This window comes from Nerophis lumbriciformis, linkage group LG23 (assembly GCF_033978685.3).
Source record: "Nerophis lumbriciformis linkage group LG23, RoL_Nlum_v2.1, whole genome shotgun sequence".
NCBI lineage: Eukaryota > Metazoa > Chordata > Actinopteri > Syngnathiformes > Syngnathidae > Nerophis > Nerophis lumbriciformis.
This window is the reverse complement of record NC_084570.2, coordinates 40,134,161-40,146,660: the sequence shown is the minus strand read 5'-3', so window position 1 is coordinate 40,146,660 and position 12,500 is coordinate 40,134,161. Positions and strand designations below refer to the sequence as shown.

At 40.6% G+C, this 12,500-nt stretch overlaps 1 protein-coding gene across 2 annotated transcripts in view; it reads right to left on the bottom strand.

Moving 5' to 3' along the window:
- The window catches only part of LOC133622687 (voltage-dependent L-type calcium channel subunit alpha-1D-like), a 195,977-nt gene that overhangs the window by 70,179 nt on the left and 113,298 nt on the right, over positions 1–12,500 (bottom strand). For both annotated transcript variants that reach the window (XM_072915911.1, XM_072915910.1), the window contains exons 25-27: positions 11,478–11,636; positions 9,424–9,534; positions 1,220–1,303 (exon numbers count right to left, since the gene is read on the bottom strand). In XM_072915911.1, coding sequence (XP_072772012.1) covers positions 1,220–1,303; positions 9,424–9,534; positions 11,478–11,636 — 354 coding nt within the window. The remainder of the gene's footprint in view (positions 1–1,219; positions 1,304–9,423; positions 9,535–11,477; positions 11,637–12,500) is intronic.

The window sequence follows — 12,500 nt, the reverse complement described above, 5'->3', positions numbered from 1 at the left end:
AAGATGTTTATGATTATGTTTATGATGATGTTTATGAAGATATTTATGAAGATGTTCATGGAAATGTTTATAATGATGTTTATGATGATGTTTATGAAGATGTTTATGAAGATGTTTATGGAAATGTTTACAATGATGTTTATGATGATGTTTATGAAGATGTTCATGGAAATGTTTATAATGATGTTTATAATGATGTTTATGAAGATGTTTATGAAGATGTTTATGGAAATGTTTACAATGATGTTTATGATGATGTTTATGAAGATGTTTATGAAGATGTTAATGGAAATGTTTACGATGATGTTTATGATGATATTTATGATGATGTTTATGATGATGTTTATGAAGATGTTTATGAAGATTTTCATGGAAATGATTATGATGATGTTTATGAAGATGTTTATGGAAATGTTTACGATGATGTTTTTGAAGACGTTTATGAAGATGTTTATGGAAATGTGTATGATGATGTTTATGATGATGTTTATGAAGATGTTTATGGACATGTTTATGATGATGTTTATGGACATGTTTATGGAGATGTTTATGATGATGTTTATGGAGATGTTTATGATTATATAAATGATAAATGGGTTATACTTGTATAGCGCTTTTCTACCTTCAAGGTACTCAAAGCGCTTTGACAGTATTACCACATTCACCCATTCACACACACATTCACACACTGATGGCGGGAGCTGCCATGCAAGGCGCTAACCAGCACCCATCAGGAGCAAGGGTGAAGTGTCTTGCCCAAGGACACAACGGACGTGACTAGGATGGTAGAAGGTGGGGATTGAACCCCAGTAACCAGCAACACTCCGATTGCTGGCACGGCCACTGAACCAACTTCGCCACGCGTTATGAAGATGTTTATGAAGATGTTTATGAAGATGTTTATGGAGATGTTTATGGAGATGTTTATGATTATGTTATGGAGATGTTTATAGAGATGTTTATGAAGATGAGTATGATGATGTTTATGATTATGTTAATGAAGATGTTTATGAAGATGCTTTTGATTATGTTTATGATGATGTTTATGAAGATGTTTATGATGATGTTTTTAATTATGTTTATGAAGATGTTTATGAAGATGCTTATGATTATGTTTATGATGATGTTTATGAAGATGTTTATGGAGATGTTTATGGAGATGTTTATGAAGATGTTTATGAAGATGGTTATGAAGCTGTTTATGAAGATGAATACTCACGTTGATTTCAGTGATGGCAATATCCACCAGGCTCCCGACAACAATCAAGGCATCAAATGTGTTCCATGCATCAGCAAAATAGTTCTGTCAGCAAAGAGAAAGATGCAAGAGACAATGAAATCATGGAGCAACCAGCAAGTCGAGCATGAAACATAATATGAAGAACATCTCTTGACAATTTTCATTGTCTTCAAATAGAAAATACATGAAGAAAAGAAACATTTTAGAAAAACAGATATTATACAAATGCAAAGAACCAACAGGGAATATTCTTATTAATTTAACATGTGGAATCTGCATTATGTAATTTAGTTTTTGAAATTATTTTGATGATCCAAAGAGCTATGTTGTCCGGGGGGCTCTTTTGCCCCCTGCTAGGGTCTCCCAAGACAACCAGGTCCTAGGTGAGGGACCAGACAAACAGCAGCTCGAAGACCTTTATAAAGAAGAAAAAAACGAGGACTTAGATTTCCCTTGCCCGGATGCGGGTCACCGGGGCCCCCCTCTGGAGCCAGGCCCCGAGGTGGAACTCGATGGCGCCCCATGGCGCACCACCAGGCACAGCCCGAAGAGGCAACGTGAGTCCCGCCTCTAATGGGCTCACCAGAGGGGCCATAGAGGTCGGGTACAGTGTGAGCTGGGCAGCAGTTGAAGTCAGGGCCCTTTGCGGTCTGATCCTCGGCTACATAAGCTAGCTCTTGGGACGTAGAACATCACCTCGCTGGGGGGAAGGAGCCTGAGCTGGTGCGCGAGGTGAAGAAGTTCCGGCTAGATATAGTCGGACTCACTTCGACGCACAGCAGGAGCTCTGGTACCAGTTCTCGCTTCCACTCTGGCGTTGCACGCAGAGAGAGGCAACCGGCTGGGGTGGCAGTTCTTGTTGTCCCCCGGCTCAAAGCCTGTACGTTGGAGTTCAACCCAGTAGACAAGAGGGTAGCTTCCCTCCGCCTTCGGGTGGGGGGACGGGTCCTGACTGTTGTTTGTGCTTACGCACCAAACAGCAGCTCAGAGTACCCACTCTTTTTGGATTCCCTTGAGGGAGTACTGGAGAGGGCTCCCCCGGGCCATTCCCGTGTTCTATTAGAGGACTTCAACGCTCACATTGGCAACGACAGTGAGACCTGGAGAGGCGTCATTGGGAGGGATGGTCGCCCGGACCTGAACCAGATTGGTGTTTTGTTATTGGACTTTTGTGCTGGTCACAGATTTTCCATAATAAACACCATGTCCAAACATAAGGGTGTTCATATGTGCACTGGGCACCAGGACACCCTTGGCCGCATTTTTATGATAGACTTTGTAGTTGTATCATTGAATTTGAGGTCTCATGTTTTGGACACTCGGGTGAAGAGAGGGGCGTAGCTTTCTACCGATCACCACCTGGCCGTGTGTTGGCTCTGATGGTGGAGGAGGATGCCGGACAGACCTGGCAGGCCCAAACACATTAAGAGGGTCTGCTGGGAACGTCTAACAGAGTCTCCTGTCAGAGAGATTTTCAATTCCCACCTCTGAAAGAACTTTGAACATGTCATGAGGGAGGCGCTGGACATTGAGTCGAGTGGACCATGTTCCGTACCTCTATTGTCGAGGCGGCCGATTGGAGCTGCAAGGAGGTTGGTGCCAGTCGTGGTGGTAATCCTAGAACCCCGAGGGATGTCTTCAAGCTGAAGAAAGAGTCATATCGGGTCTTTTTGGCTCATGGGACTCCGGAGGCAGCGGACAGGTACCGACAGGCCAAGCGGTGTGCGGCTCCAGCGGTCGAGGAAGCAAAAACTTGAATATGGGAGGAGTTTGGGGAAGCCATGGAAAACGACTTTTGAAAGGCTTCAAAGCAATTCTGGACCACCATCCACCGCCTCAGGAGGGGGAAGCAGTGCAGTGTCAACATCCTCGACTCAGGATGTTGTAGATCGGTGGAGGGAATACTTCGAAGACCTCCTCAATCCCACCTACACGACTTCCTATGAGGAAGCAGTGCCTGGGGAATCTGTGGTGGACTCTCCTGGACTCTTCCGCATTAACCCTTTCACACATACACAGTCACACACTGATGGCGGGAGCTGCCATGCATGGCCCTAACCACGACTCATCAGGAGCAAGGGTGAAGTGTCTTGCTCAAGGACATAATGGACGTGACTAGGATGGCGGAAGCCGGAGATTGAACCAGGAACCCTCAGGTTTGATGCTCTATCTTCAGCTCTCATTGGATCGGTTCGCAGCCGAGTGTGAAGCGACTGGGATGAGAATTAGCACTTCCAAGTCCGAGTCCATGGTTCTCGCCCGGAAAAGGGTGGAGTGCCACCTCCTGGTTGGGGAGGAGATCTTGCCCCAATTGGAGGAGTTCAAGTACCTGGGAGTCTTGTTCACGAGTGAGGGAATGGTGGATGGTGAGATGGACAGGTGGATCGGTGTGGCGTCTTCAGTAATGCGGACGCTGTATCGATCCGTTGTGGTGAAGAAGGAGCTGAGCCGGAAGGCAAAGCTCTCAATTTACCCGTCGATCTATGTTCCCATCCTCACCTATGGTCATGAGCTTTGGTTTATGACCGAAAGGACAAGATCACAGGTACAAGCAACCCAAATGAGTTTCCTCCGCTGGGTGGTGGGTCTCTCCCTTAAAGATAAGATGAGAATTTCTGTCATCCAGGAGGAGCTCAAAGTAAAGCTGCTCCTCCACATGGAAAGGAACCAGATGAGGTGGTTCAGGCATCTGGTCAGGATGCCACCCGAACCACAATTCTAAGTTAATCATGAACTTAGAATTTAATGGCAGCAACACATTGCAAAAAAGGCATTTTTACCACTGTGTTGCATGGCCTTTCCTATTAACAACACTCTATAAAGGTTTGGGAACTGAAGAGACACATGGCCTTTCCTTGGAGGGAAGCTTGGAAGGAAGGCAGCCAGGAAGGAAGGAAGGAAGGAAGGAGGGAAGGAAGGAAGGCAGGCAGGCAGAAAGGCAGGCAGGAAGGAAGGCAGGAAGGAAGGAAGGAAGGAAGGAAATAATGAAGGAAGGAAAGTAGGAAGTAGGGAAGAAAGGTAGGAAGAAAATAAAGAAGGAAGGAAGGAAGGAAAGAAGGAAGGTAGGAAGGAAAGAAGGCATGAAGGAAAGAAGGCATGAAGGAAGGAAGGAAGGATGGAAGGAAGGAAGGAGGGAAGGTAGAAAAGAAAGAAGACAGGAAAGAAAGAAGAGAGCAGAAAGGCACGAAGGTAAGAAGGAAGGAAGGAAGGAAGGAAGGAAGGAAGGAAGGAAGGAAGGAAGGAAGGAAGGAAGGCAGGCAGGCAGGAAGGAAGGAAGGAAGGAAGGAAGGAAGGAAATAATTAAGGATGAAAGTAGGAAGGAAGGAAGAAAGGTAGGAAGGAAAGAAGGAAGGAAGGAAGGTAGGAAGGAAAGAAGGCAGGAAGGAAGGAAGGAAGGTAGAAAAGAAAGAAGACAGGAAAGAAACAAGAGAGCAGAAAGGCAGGAAGGTAAGAAGGAAGGTAAGAAGGCAGGAAAGCAGAAAGGAAGGAAATAATGAAGGAAGGAAGGAAGGGAAGAAGGCAGGAAGGAAGGAAGGAAGGAAGGAAGGAAGGAAAGCAGGCAGGAAGGAAGGATGGAAGTAAAGAAGGCAGGAAGCGGCACAGGGCGTGCGTCTACCTGGCTGAGTGCACTACGCTGTCTTCACCACCAGGGCGTCAAATACCTTGCAGGCGTCTTCAACGTAACCCTGAGCGTGTCCGCAGGAATTAGGAAGTAGGGAGTAGAAAGTAAGAAGTAGGATGTAAGGTGTAGGAAGTTTAAAATCTAAAGTAGAAAGTAGGAAGTAGGTAATAGTAAGTAGAAAGCAGGACGTAGAACGTAGGAAGTAGGAAGCAGGAAGTAGGAAGTAGAAAGGAGGACGTATAAACTGGTAGGTAGAAAGTAGAAAGTAAGAAGTGGAAGTGAAAATAGAAAGTAGGCAGTAGCAAGTAAGAAGTAGAAAGTAGAAAGTAGAAAGTAGGAATTAAACAGGAGGAAGTAGAAGTAGAAAGTAGGAAATAGAAAGTAGAAAGTGGAAGTAGAAAACAGGAAATAGAAGGTAAAAAGTAGGAAGCCCGAAATAGAAAATAGAAAGTAGGAAGTTGGAAGTAGAAATTAAGAAGTAGAAGGTAGGATGTCGGAAGTAGAAAATAGGAAGTTGGAAGAAGGAAGTAGGAAGTCTAAAGACAAGAGGCAGCGAGGAACAAAGTAGGAAATAGAAAATAGAAAGTAAGAAGTTGGAAGTAGAAAGTAAGAAATTGGAAGTTGGAAGTTGAAAGTAGGAAGTTGGAAGTTGGAAGTTGGAAGTTGGAAGTAGGAAGTAGAAAGTAGGAAGAAGGAAGTAGGAAGTAAGAAGTAGGAAGTCTAAAGGGAAGAGGCGGTGAGGAACAAAGTAGGAAATAGAAAATAGGAAGCAGGAAGTTGGAAGTAGAAAGTAGGAAGTAAATATCTTTTGAAGTATTCACTAAATGTTATTTATAAATATAAATGTTTTTAAATAAATATATTTTGAAGTATTCACTAAATGTTATTTATAAATATAAATGTATCTAAATAAATATATTTTGAAGTATTCACTAAATGTTATTTATAAATATAAAATGTATATAAATAAATATATTTTGAAGTATTCACTAAATGTTATTTATAAATATAAATGTATATGAATAAATATATTTTGAAGTATTCACTAAATGTTATATATAAATAAAAATGTATATAAATAAATATATTTTGAAGTATTCACTAAATGTAATTTCTACTCATACCTGAAAGTTTAACAAGAAACTGAACATCTTACATGTACTACTAATAATACTACTTTCTATCTTACATGTACTACTAATAATACTACTTTCTATCTTACATGTACTACTAATAATACTACTTTCTATCTTACATGTACTACTAATAATACTACTTTCTGCACGTCTGTGTACCACAACCACACCTGAAACCAAAATTAACAAACCATGGTTTTGAATACTGAGTACTATAAGTACACACAAATACACCATGGAAGAATATTTGGTCCATTTTCAGTATTTTATCTCAGCTTGAAGTACATTTTACTGCAAGTGTGCATTATATTCAGAAAAATATCTTAGAGTATTACATAATTTGCCGTGGTAACCAAAAATAAAGTTTGTTTTATTTTTTTACTATTTATTTTTTTACATTTACTATAATATGAATATTAAAATCAGTAGTACATTTGGAAGTATTATATTACTGACTACTACAAACCAATGACATACATTACTTGCACTGATCTAGTACAAAGAACATGCTACTGCATTATTAGTACTGGTTAGTACAAAGTACTTGGTATTACATTACAAGTACTGGTGTAGTGCAAAATACTTGGTAAAGCATTACTAGTACCAGTGTAGTACACAGTACTTGTTAAAACGTTACTACTACTAGTGTAGTGCAAAGTATTTGGTAAAACGTTACAAGTGTAGTGCAAAGTACTTGGTAAAACGTTACTAGTGTAGTGCAAAGTACTTGGTAAAATGTTACTAGTACTAGTGTAGTACACAGTACTTGGTACAACGTTACTAGTACTAGTGTAGTGCAAAGTACTTGGTAAAACGTTACTAGTGTAGTGCAAAGTACTTGGTAAAACGTTACTGGTACTAGTGTAGTGCAAAGTATTTGGTTAACTGTTACAAATACTAGTGTAGTGTAGAATACTTGGTAAAACGTTACTAGTACTAGTGTAGTGCAAAATACTTGGTAAAATTTTGCTAGTACTAGTGTAGTGCAAAGTACTTGGTAAAATGTTACAAGTGTAGTGCAAAGTACTTGGTAAAATGTTACAAGAGTTGTGCAAAGTACTTGGTAAAATGCTACTAGTGTAGTGCAAAGTACTTGGTCAAATGTTACTAGTGTAGTGCAAAGTACTCGGTAAAACGTTACAGGTACTAATGTAGTGCAAAGTACTTGGTAACATGTTACTAGTACTAGTGTTGTGCAGAGTACTTGGTAAAACGTTACTAGTACTAGTGTAGTGCAAAGTACTTGGTAAAATGTTACTAGTACTAGTGTAGTACACAGTACTTGGTACAACGTTACTAGTACTAGTGTAGTGCAAAGTACTTGGTAAAACGTTACTAGTGTAGTGCAAAGTACTTGGTAAAACGTTACTGGTACTAGTGTAGTGCAAAGTACTTGGTTAACTGTTACTAATACTAGTGTAGTGTAAAATACTTGGTAAAACGTTACAAGTACTAGTGTAGTGCAAAATACTTGGTAAAATTTTGCTAGTACTAGTGTAGTGCAAAGTACTTGGTAAAATGTTACAAGTGTAGTGCAAAGTACTTGGTAAAATGTTACAAGAGTTGTGCAAAGTACTTGGTAAAATGCTACTAGTGTAGTGCAAAGTACTTGGTTAACTGTTACTAATACTAGTGTAGTGTAAAATACTTGGTAAAACGTTACAAGTACTAGTGTAGTGCAAAATACTTGGTAAAATTTTGCTAGTACTAGTGTAGTGCAAAGTACTTGGTAAAATGTTACAAGTGTAGTGCAAAGTACTTGGTAAAATGTTACAAGAGTTGTGCAAAGTACTTGGTAAAATGCTACTAGTGTAGTGCAAAGTACTTGGTCAAATGTTACTAGTGTAGTGCAAAGTACTCGGTAAAACGTTACAGGTACTAATGTAGTGCAAAGTACTTGGTAACATGTTACTAGTACTAGTGTTGTGCAGAGTACTTGGTAAAACGTTACTAGTACTAGTGTAGTGCAAAGTACTTGGTAAAACGTTACTAGTACTAGTGTAGTGCAAAGTACTTGGTAAAATGTTACAAGTCTCTTGCAAAGTACTTGGTCAAATGTTAGTAGTAATAGTGGAGTTGTAGGAGCAAGTAGTAGACGTAGTACTAGTGTAGTTGTAGGAGCAAGTATAGTACATGTAGTAATAGTGTAGTTGTAGGAGCAAGTAGTACACAAAGTACTAGTGTAGTTGTAGGAGAAAGTAGTAGATGTAGTACTAGTGTAGTTGTAGGAGCAAGTATAGTACATGTAGTACTAGTGTAGTTGAAGGAGCAAGTAGTAGACATAGTACTAGTGTAGTTGTAGGAGCAAGTAGTAGACCTATTACAAGTGCAGATGTAGGAGTAAGTAGTACGCGTAGTACTAGTGTAGTCGTAGGAACAAGTAGTAGATGTATTTCTAGTGTAGTTGTAGTACACGTAGTACATGTAGTACTAGTGTAGTTGTAGGAACAAGTAGTAGACGTAGTACTAGTGTAGTTGTAGGAACAAGTCATACATGTAGTACTAGTGTAGTTGTAGTACAAGTAGTATGTGAAGTACTAGTGTAGTTGTAGTACAAGTAGTACATGTAGTACTAGTGTAGTTGTAGTACAAGTAGTACATGTAGTACTAGTGTAGTTGTAGTACAAGTAGTACATGTAGTACATGTGTAGTTGTAGTACATGTAGTACTAGTGTAGTTGTAGTACAAGTAGTACATGTAGTAGGAGTGTAGTTGTAGTACAAGTAGTACATGTAGTACTAGTGTAGTTGTAGTACATGTAGTACTAGTGTACTTGTAGTACAAGTAGTACATGTAGTACTAGTGTAGTTGTAGTACAAGTAGTACATGTAGTACTATTGCAGTTGTAGTACAAGTAGAACATATAGTACTAGTGTAATTGTAGTCCATGTAGTACTAGTGTAGTTGTAGTACATGTAGTGCTAGTGTAGTTGTAGTACAAGTAGTACATGTAGTACTACTAGTGGAGTTGTAGTGCAAGTAGTACATGTACTACTAGTGTAGTTGTAGTACAAGTAGTACATGTAGTACTAGTGTAGTTGTAGTACAAGTAGTACATGTAGTACTAGTGTATATGTAGTACATGTAGAACATGTAGTACTAGTGTAGTTGTAGTACAAGTAGTACATGTAGTACTAGTGTAGTTGAAGTACATGTAGTACATGTAGTACTAGTGTAGTTGTAGTACAAGTAGTACATGTAGTACTAGTGTATATGTAGTACATGTAGTACTAGTGTAATTGTAGTACAAGTAGTACATGTAGTACTAGTGTAGTTGTAGTACAAGTAGTACATGTAGTACTAGTGTAGTTGTAGTACAATTAGTACTTGTAGTACTTATGTAGTTGTAGTACAAGTAGAACATGTAGGACTAGTGTAGTTGTAGTACAAGTAGTACATGTAGTACTAGTGTAGTTGAGGCTCACCCTGGGCTTGAAGGCGATGAGTTTGAGGAACATCTCCACAGTGAAGAGTCCAGTGAAGATCATGTTCAGGATGTCCATGCTGTGATGGAACAGCTGGGACTGGCCGTGGTGCTGAAAAGGGGGAGAGCTCAGGTGTTGGTGAACGGCTTGTACGTTAGAATACATGCTAGCATACACGCTAGCACACACGTTAGCATACATGTTAGCATAAAAAGTTAGCACACACGTTAGCATACACGCGAGCACACACGTTAGCATACAAGTTAGCATAAAAAGCTAGCACACACGTTAGCATACATGCTAGCACACACGTTAGCATACACAATAGTATACACGCTAGCATACACGTTAGCATAAATGCTAGCACACACGTTAGCATACACAATAGTATACACGCTAGCATACACGTTAGCATAAATGCTAGCACACACATTAGCATACACAGAAGCATACAGGCTAGCACAAACGTTAGCATAAAAAGCTAGCACACACATTAGCATACATGCTAGCACACACCTTAGCATACACGTTAGTATACATTCTAGCACACATGTTAGCATACAAGTTAGCATATAGGCTAGTACAAACGCAAGCACACACGTTAGCATACACGCTAGCACACACATTAGCATACACGTTAGCATATAGGCTAATACTTACGCAAGCACATACGTTAGTATACACGCTAGCACACATGTTATCATACACGTTAGCATATAGGCTAGTACACACGCTAGCACACACGTTAGCATACACGTTAGCATATAGGCTAGTACACACGCTAGCACACACGTTAGCATACACGTTAACATATAGGCTAGTACACATGCTAGCACACACGTTAGCATACACGTTAGCATATAGGCTAGTACACACGCTAGCACACACGTTAGCATACACGTTAGCATATAGGCTAGTACACACGCTAGCACACACTTTAGCATACACGCTCCAATGAAAGATTGCATCCAATTAAGTAATTCAAGTAGCTGTATGATTATTAGGACTGTGGATATGACTGTGGCTGTAGGCAACCCCCCTGATGTGTTTGTATTCAACTCCAAAAGGTGGCAGTAGCTGCATGAAGTCATGTGTCACAAATTTTTCATGGCTATGGCTGTAGGAAACCACCTGATGTGCTTGTATTCAACTCCACAAGGTGGCAGTAGCTGCATGAAGGCATGTGTCACATCTATTCATGGCTGTGGCTGTAGGCAACCCCCGATGTGTTTGTGTTCAACTCCAAAAGGTGGCGGTAGCTGCATGAAGGCATGTGTCACATCTATTCATGGCTGTGGCTGTAGGCAACCCCCTGATGTGTTTGTATTCAACTCCACAAGGTGGCAGTAGCTGCATGAAGGCATGTGTCACATCTATTTATGACTGTGGTTGTAGGCAACCCCCTGATGTGTTTGTATTCAACTCCACAAGGTGGCGGTAGCTGCATGAAGGCATGTGTCACATCTATTTATGACTGTGGTTGTAGGCAACCCCCTGATGTGTTTGTATTCAACTCCACAAGGTGGCAGTAGCTGCATGAAGGCATGTGTCACATCTATTTATGACTGTGGTTGTAGGCAACCCCCTGATGTGTTTGTATTCAACTCCACAAGGTGGCGGTAGCTGCATGAAGTCATGTGTCACATTTATTCATGGCTATGGCTTTAGGCAACCACCTGATGTGCTTGTATTTAACTCTACAAAGTGGCAGTAGCTGCATGAAGGCATGTGTCACATTTATTCATGGCTGTGGCTGAAGGAAACCCGCTGATGTGTTTGTATTCAAATCCACAAGGTGGCAGTAGCTGCATGAAGGCATGTGTCACATCTATTCATGGCTGTGGCTGTAGGCAACCCCCGATGTGTTTGTGTTCAACTCCAAAAGGTGGCAGTAGCTGCATGAAGGCATGTGTCACATCTATTCATGGCTGTGGCTGTAGGCAACCCCCGATGTGTTTGTGTTCAACTCCACAAGGTGGCAGTAACTGCATGAAGGCATGCTGACTATTACAGGCCAGGTGGTTGCAAGGTGACAGGTCAGGGGCGGGGCCTACCTGTATAGCCAGACAGAGTGTGTTGAGGACAATGAGGACAAACATGAGGTACTCGAAGGCGCTGGAGTTGACAACCTTCCAGAACTTGTACTGGTACTTCTTCTTGGGGATGTAGCGCCGCACTGGCCGGGCCTTCAGGGCGTACTCCACACACTGTCTCTGTGACAAAATATATATATATATATATTTATATGTATATATGTGTACTTGTGTGTACTACATGTATATTTATGTACTCCACACACTGTCTCTGTGACACAATATATATATATATATATATATATATATATATATATATATATATATATATATATATATATATATATATGTATATATATGTGTGTGTGTACTTGTGTGTACTACATGTATATGTATGTATTCCACACACTGTCTCTGTCACAGAATATATATATAGTCCATGATGAGTCCATATATATGTAAGTCCAAAATTAGTCCATGATAAGTCCAAGATGAGTCCAAGATGAGTCCAAGATAAGTCCAAGATGAGTACAAGATGAATCCATGATAAGTCCAAGATGACTCCATGATAAGTCCAAGATGAGTCCAAGATGAGTCCAAGATAAGTCCATTATAAGTCCAAGATGAGTACAAGATGAATCCATGATAAGTCCAAGATGACTCCATGATAAGTCCAAGATGAGTCCAAGATGAGTCCAAGATAAGTCCATGATAAGTCCAAGATGAGTCCAAGATGAGTCCAAGATAAGTCCATTATAAGTCCAAGATGAGTACAAGATGAATCCATGATAAGTCCAAGATGACTCCATGATAAGTCGAGATGACTCCATTACAAGTCCAAGATGAATCCAAGAGTCCACATTTTTGTGCATTGTCCAAGAGTCCACATTTTTGTGCATTGTCCCTTGTACTTGTATAGCGCTTGTATACCTTTTTAAGGAACTCAAAGCGCTTTGACACTATTTCCACATTCACCCATTCACACACACACATTCACACATTCACACACTGATGGCGGGAGCTGCCATGCACGGCGCTACCCAG